The sequence below is a fragment of the Cynocephalus volans genome, chromosome 15, assembly GCF_027409185.1.
Source record: "Cynocephalus volans isolate mCynVol1 chromosome 15, mCynVol1.pri, whole genome shotgun sequence".
NCBI classification, from domain to species: Eukaryota; Metazoa; Chordata; class Mammalia; order Dermoptera; family Cynocephalidae; genus Cynocephalus; species Cynocephalus volans.
Window position 1 is genome coordinate 62,128,979 of NC_084474.1, and position 7,661 is coordinate 62,136,639.

Genomic DNA, 7,661 nt, shown 5'->3' on the forward strand with positions numbered 1-7,661 from the left:
ACGGACGGGGAGAGGGGTGAATAGGTAGAACACAGAGGACTTTTAGGGCAGCAAAACTATTTTGTACGATACTGTAATGGTAAATACATGACATTATGCATTTGGCAAAACCCACAGAACTGTACAACACAAATTGGGAACACTGGTGTAAAACTGAGTTAATAATATATCAATATTGGCTCATAATTGTCACAAATGTGCCACACAAACGTAAGATGTTAATAGGAGAAACTGTGTGTCTGTTGGGGGCAGGGTGGTATGGAAACTACCTGTACTTTCTGCTCGATTTCTCTGTAAACCTAAAATTGCTATGAAAATAAAGTCTATACTTAGGAAAACGAAATTTAGTATTAACATTAATCATTAAGAGGGGCTGGCCAGTTAGCTCAGTTGGTTAGAGCATGGTACTGATAACAGCAGGATCCAGGGTTCGATCTCTGTTACCGGCCAGCCAACAACAAAAAGCCTTTAAAGAAAATATGTATTATTAAGAATACTGACCCCTACAAAATAAGGATAAATGAAAATAAATAAAGCAATCATTTAAACCACAACTTTTACTACAGAATACTAAAGTTTGAATTAGCATTGGTATTAATCCAGAAAAGATAATTTATAGAATTCAAATTAAGAAGAGGTTACCTGGTTGACTGCATTTGCCTTGTAGTTTCTGGATCTTCAAACATCTTCACTATTGGTTCTGTTTCTGCCTGAAGCTGTTTCAGTTGTGCAACAACTGTAGTTCTTTTTTCTCTCAAAGCTAATTAAAAATGCAAAAGAGTAATATAATGTTAAGGACTGTTAAAACACATGGTCAAAGTGAGAATGACTGGAAAATGTTCAATTTATATAAACTATACATATATTTATTTATTCCTGATATATTCACATGACAGAAATCACCAACTCAGTAACTTACCCTGATCCACAATTTCTTCTTTCTAGCATTGCAAAAGCACTACTACTCTGAAGGAAAACTAGGGGGCTGGCTGGTTAGCTCACTTGGTAGAGTGTGTGCTGGTAACAAGATCCTGTACAGGCCAGCCGCAAAAATAAGTAAAGTAAGAAAGGAAAACTGGAGGCTGGAGGTATCAAATAAAGAAGGCAGGAAACAACTGTCTATCACTTAATTCCACATTTCAGAGACTTCATTTCAAGTGTTTTTAATTGTGCCCATTTAATTCTCTCAGGTGAATATTACTTAATTTTGTTTTGTTTGTGGTTTTGGTAGCTGGCCGAATACTTTGGTGTTATCAATGCCACGCTCTAACCAAGTGAACTAACCGGCCAGGCCTCTCTGAGGTGAATATTATCCTGGAGTTCCTAAGCAGAGGCCCAGAGAGGTTTACATATTATTACTACAGGTTTTCAACTAGGCTGAATGGAATTTAAATCTGGTCAATAATTTCTTTTCCCTATAAATACAGTTCAGTAATCTCTCAAACCAAATTCATTACTTCCTTTTTACAATATCATGAAAATCAGAGAGAATGTACACATAACTCACCCTGGTAATGTATTTTAAAGTTTCACTAAGAAATTAAGAAATAGTTTACTTTTTTCATCACAAACTAAAATTTAAAGAAGAGCTACTGTTATTGCAGAGAATTGTAAATAAGTCAAAAGTGATTATATTTACTATAACAATTTCTGCATTATAGATTAGAAAATATGTTCTAGAACAGTGCTTCTCAAACACAGAAGGAGATCCGTGATCAAATTTTGAGAAACGTCAATTTAAACAAATGGTATTTCTCTACTGCCAGAGTTCTTGGAACCTTTTAAAATACTATGTTCACAGAAGAAATGATACAGTATTTCTCAAACTTATGGGACCACCTTTTTTTTTTTTTTTTAAAGGAACATCTATTACAAGAGAAAAGAAGGTTTTGAAAAATACTGTTATCAGTAGTTCTCCAACTTGAGTGCTGGTCCTTACCCAAGCTTCTGATTAAGTAGGTCTGGGGATGTGGCCCTAAATACAAGCTCTCCCAGGTAAACTGATGATGCTGGTCCTGGGGACCATACTTGGAGAACAATGACTACAGCAGATGCCTCAAGATTAAAAAAAAAAAAAAAAAAAATCTCTAAGGCACACAATATGCTAACAGAAAAAGCAACTAACTGCAATATTCTCAGATATTTCTAAGGAAACAATCTGAATCATAAGCATAACTTTGATGATACATACTATGAAATGAAGGTATTTGACGACCATGTTTTAAAATTGTTTCACATATTTCAGGGAAAGAAAATAATATACTTTAGGGAATGGTCGGTTAGCTCAATTGGTTAGAGCTCAGTGTTAGAAAACCAAGGTCAAGGGTTTGGATCCCCATACGGGCCACACACACAAAAAAGAATATACTTTAGAAGACCTATTACCTTCATAATACTTCTCACTCCAAATCGTAATATTTTAAAATCATTCAAATAATTGTTAAGCCTTTTGGCTAAAGCTTTTAGAAATCACATAAATTTGGGCCGGCCCATGGCTCAATTGGGAGAGTGTGGTGCTGATAACACCAAGGCCAAAGGTTCGGATCCCTATATAGTGATGGCTGATTAGCCCACTTGGGAGAGCGTGGTGCTACCATCACCAAGTCAAGGGTTAAGATCACCTTACAGGCCATCTTTAAAAAACAAAAGAAAAGAAGAAATCATATAACTTTAACACACACATCCTCAGTTCACAAGAGAAGATTCAGTCCTAATGACAAAACTTACCATGAGGAATATCATCAGAATAAAGGTTTTTGTATACATCCATAGCAAAGTCTACCATGTTGGTATCACTAAGAAGATCCAATTTCCCTTGTAATAATTCTTTTTCATTATATATCTGCAAGAGACAATTACTTTCTAATGAATATATTTAAGTTCCCCAAATAAACTGATTAACACTACAATTGTTTTACCTGGAAGCATACTTCACGAAACACTCTATTTTATAATATTATAAATTATTATTTCTTTTTTTATATAAAATATTATAAACTATTAACTCACCCTCTTATAACAAGGCAAGCAATATAGCACAACCTCCTACAGAGAGAGAATATTTTGCTTACCTAAAAATGTAGAAGTGAAGGCAATTACATACCCTAAAGCCATTCCCATCCACTTCTTATTTATATTATTTTTTATGTGTCCTTGCAAACCACCTTTTATCCTTTTTAGACCAGGATGTGCATAAACAACAAAAAAACCACATCACCTCCACTGCAAAACACATAGTTGTCTCTTATCCACATCCAGGTAATTAGGAATAAACTCTTAAATTTTTTTACCTTCTTAATATCTCTCACACCCACATGATCCCTACCTACCTCTCCTTGATGTGGCCTCTCTTTACCCTCAAACATTGTCTCATTAAATAGTTGCAATCCTTTATAATGCTTCCCCATTCACACCTCTGAAACAAAACTAGCACCCATTTTTTAAAGTCAATCACATCATACCAGGTTTTTGCTTTGCAAAGAGTTCAAGAAACATAATTTAACCCATAGCAAAGGGACCAAAAACATACATACACAAATTCACATATATATGAACTGTACTAAGCAACATGTAGGAATTCTATACAATATTCAAGAGAGACATGCTTCAGCAAAAGAAAAGATTTCTGTATTGAATTTAATTTTGCCAAGGAAAGAAAAATTCAGGAAGATGCTACAATATTTCATGGCCCGTGAGAAGAAAAGATGTAGGTGGTCAAATGGTATAGCCATGAAACCAAAAATGAACCTTTCGAATTACATACAGAACCCCTACAAAATAGTAAGAAAGACAATCCAATTGAAATGTCTAAAAGATTTTAATAGGCTCTTCACAAAAGATAACCAAATGGCCAATAAACACATGAAAAGGTTCTCAACTTCATTAATCATAAAGGAAATACATATTAAAACCATAATAAAAACTACAAAAACTGACAATACCAATGTTGGTGTAGTGTAGATTGACTAGAACACTAGTACCCTGCTGGCAGGAGTGCAACCACTTTGGAAAACTTTTATCTCCTAAAACCAAACACACTTTTTTGACCCAGCAATTCTGCTCCTAGGTACCCAAAAGAAATGAGTGCATATATTCAAAGTACATTTCCAAAAATGTTCATAGCAGCACTATTTGTAATAGCCACGTCTATCAGTGTTAGAATCGATAAACAAACTGTGGTATATTCATACAATGGATTAACATTCAGCATTGAAAATCAACGAACTACTCCCATTCTAAAACCTTGGATGACTCACAAATCAATGTTGAATGAAAGAAGTCATACAAAGTAGTATATAGTGGTATATTAATTAATTAAAATTAAGTCCATTTATATAAAAATCAAAAACGGGCCAAATTAATTTGTCCTCAGACTAGAGCTTACCTTTGGGAGGTGTGAGTAATGAACAAGAGAGGTCAGAAGGAAAGTTTAGGTTTGTTATGTTTTACTTTATTGATCTGGGTAATGGTCAGATAAGTGTGTTCACCATTCGGTTTGAAAAAAATTCAATGTCCAGTACTTTTATGAATGAATATTATACCTGACAAAAAGTTTATTTCGAAAAATAGAAACTTCCTGTCAGTTTGCCCTACAGAATCCTAATCTTATGTGAAAACAACCTTTTCCTAGCATGCCCCACCTCTGCTCTACTAACCTGCCTCTGCTCCTCTTACTCTGAAAATGACCATCATTAGCCCCATGATGTAGTTTTTCCAGTCTCAGTTGGGCCTTCCACATTTACTGATCCTTGTACTTACCTTTGGTCAGTTTCAGTCACCATTTCCAGTCCTTACCTCACTCTTCAAAACATTTCTGTCCCCCACCCCCCCATACAGGATGGCCTAGTCTCCTAATGGAAGAAGTTAAGTGCTTTATATGCATTATCTCATGTAATTTTCCTAACAACCCCATGAGTCTGGTGGTAGTATCAACATTTTATTCATGAGAAAGGCTTAGTTAAGAGGAGAAAGAATCTTCTCTCAAGTGTACTGTTATTAAATGACAAAGCCAGGATCCTAAGCCTCGTCCAAACTCAGAGCTCAGGGTCCTAACACCGCACTATCTGCCCTTCTACTTTACATGAGAATAAAAAACAGTGAACCACAAATATGTATTAATTAAATTATTTATTAAACAGTCATTAAAAGCCTTTATGTGCTATTTCATGTGCTAAGAATACAGAAGAGAACAAAACAATATGCTGCGCTCATGGAGCTTATATTCTGCAACACACTACAAATATCTCAAATTGTACCATGATCACTGACTCTCTATCTTGATCATCTAGCTTTCAAGACTCAACTTACAGCCTCTCCTCCTTAAAGTCCTTTTTGCCAACCAAAGATAACAGAATCTCCTCAATTTTGACAGCACTCTGCCAACACTTCTCTGACGTTTACTACTTTTTGCCTTATATTATAGACATTCAACTCTAAAAAAAAGATGTTTTTTAGTGGTAAGTTGTCTGCGTTTTATCTCGGATTTCTCACAATTCCATGGCCCTGTATTTAGTATTCGCTAAATAAATACTCCAGCATCTGCCTTCCTCTTGGTGTATTACAGCCATCTTACCGACATTCTCGCCAAGGTATCCAGCAATTATTTTCCACTGATTTTCAACTGCTTTTCAGTTTTGGTCTTACCCCGTGACAAACTAACTTACACTTACATATTCCACTTTTTCGTCTGCCTGCCTTGAAAAATGAAAGAGTAAAAAACACAAAAATATGAAGTTTCAGCTAATTTAGAAGCATTTCTAAAAGTAGCTGGTAAAGGATTTCTAAATATGAGTATGGCACTTTTCTTGATCTTTGGTGAATTATCCTCACTTATTTAGAAAAGAAAAGTCAGACTAGACTGTTTTATCCAAGCCTTAAAATATAGGTGTAAAAAGAACAATCTAAACAAAATTACATCCTTTCAAGATATATATAGCTTTAGCTTTATATGGTAAGACATTCTTGGACATTTACTGAAAATGAACTTTGCTGTTCTCTAACACCAACAATTTTAGATTTGTCTATCTGTGTTTAGAAAAGTTTCATATGAATACGAGGATTATTCCTGCCTAATGAACCCTAACTACCCGGGAGCTTTAAAAAGTTATCAGAACAATATAATATATAATTTGTAAAAAACACTTTTATTTTAGTGCTGTTGGGACACAGAAAATTCAGTTCCTTAAGTACTTAAGATTGTAATCTCCTTCCAGAAATAGAGTTCATCCATTTTCCTAGCCAAATTCTGATTCCTTCATCATAGGAATATTACTTTATTGTAATTATTAAAATGCATCAATTTCCCATAAACATAAGCCCAGTATTTCTTTTAGCCCAATCTTTCAAGACCAATAACATTTTTGGACTAGACACGTTTTAAAATTCCAGAACTACATATTTATTCAAGGTATCCTGAGTAGCTAAATGAACGTAAGGATCAATTCACATCATTTTGAGTCTGTACATCTACACACTGGGAAACAAATAGTAAGTTAAAGTTTGTGAGTTTTGTTTTTGGTTTTTTGGCCCCTGTCCCCAGCTGACAAAATATGCTATGCTTCTAGGAAGTAACTAATTATCAAAGACCAGGAAAACTCAACGCAACGAACTCACAACTTCATGGAAATTAAAGTACTAGATAATTCTAAGTGTAAGAAAATGATCCGGCATGCAAAAACCCAAATCCAAGCCCACTCTTCCGACAGCTCCCAAAAGAAAAAGAAAAAGCTCTAACACCACTCCAACTTGCTTTTAGAAGCCGGCCTGAAGTAAAGCTCTAGTGTGACTCCAGAGAAGCCAGTGAATCGTCAACTTCCGAGAGGAACTGACGCGAACGTCTCCCGGGCACTGGCACCCCAAGCAGAGACCTCCTTCCACCCCTGAATTTCATACGGTCCCCTCATTCCTCCCCACCGCGGAATTCCGCGGGGCAACGCTAAACTACTAGGAGGTCCTTACTTTCCGGACGGAGACCAAACTCGCGGCCGCCTTACACGTGTCAGGCCTAGGGCTACAGCCACCGCCTTCTGGCCTTGCCGGGCACCTCACCCGCTCCCACACCTTCCTCGCGCTCAAAACCCTCTCACCTCCTTTACAGAGAGAAACTCCAGGAGCGGGAAGACCAGATGCCGATCCAAAAAATGCGCGATGCGAGTAGTCAAGTCGTACTCCGCCATCTTGCCAAAGAAAAGGGGAGTCTGTGCTCACTAAAACTTTATTGATAGCTCCGGCAAAAGAACAGAGCCCTATCGCGCATGTGCGGGGGTTAAACTGGCCTGGAGAAAGGGGCGGGGTTCAGCCCCCGAGCGCGTGAACAATGGCGCATGCGCGCGGTTCCTCCCTTCCTCCCTTCCTCCCTCCCTCCCTCTGGGCGACTCGGGGGTGGAGAGCGAGCGGCGGGCACGATTTCTGACATCTGTATTGAAGTTTGTCGGTGTTCTCTTGCTATTGCTGGCCTACGACTTACCACGCAGTGGCCTGCAATCCATTCCGTTAATAACTAATGAAATCTCAGAACTGATTGCTGAGGCAGTGTCGATTGTATTGGGATGCGGCGAAGGACAAGATAACGAGGACCCTGTTCTCCAGGAAGTTTCGTATAAAGAGTATCTGAGCTTTCATTTGGCATACAAAAGTCGTCCTGTAAGCGTTTGTCAAGATAA

General features: G+C 37.2%; 1 protein-coding gene across 1 annotated transcript in view; it reads right to left on the reverse strand.

Annotated features, from left to right (window-relative positions):
- EIF3E (eukaryotic translation initiation factor 3 subunit E) overlaps positions 1-7,199 on the reverse strand; it is a 43,750-nt gene extending 36,551 nt beyond the window's left edge. The window contains exons 1-3 of the mRNA XM_063079606.1: positions 7,086-7,199; positions 2,728-2,842; positions 643-760 (exon numbers count right to left, since the gene is read on the reverse strand). Coding sequence (XP_062935676.1) covers positions 643-760; positions 2,728-2,842; positions 7,086-7,175 — 323 coding nt within the window. The 5' untranslated portion in view covers positions 7,176-7,199. The remainder of the gene's footprint in view (positions 1-642; positions 761-2,727; positions 2,843-7,085) is intronic.
- Positions 7,200-7,661: the final 462 nt, after the last annotated feature.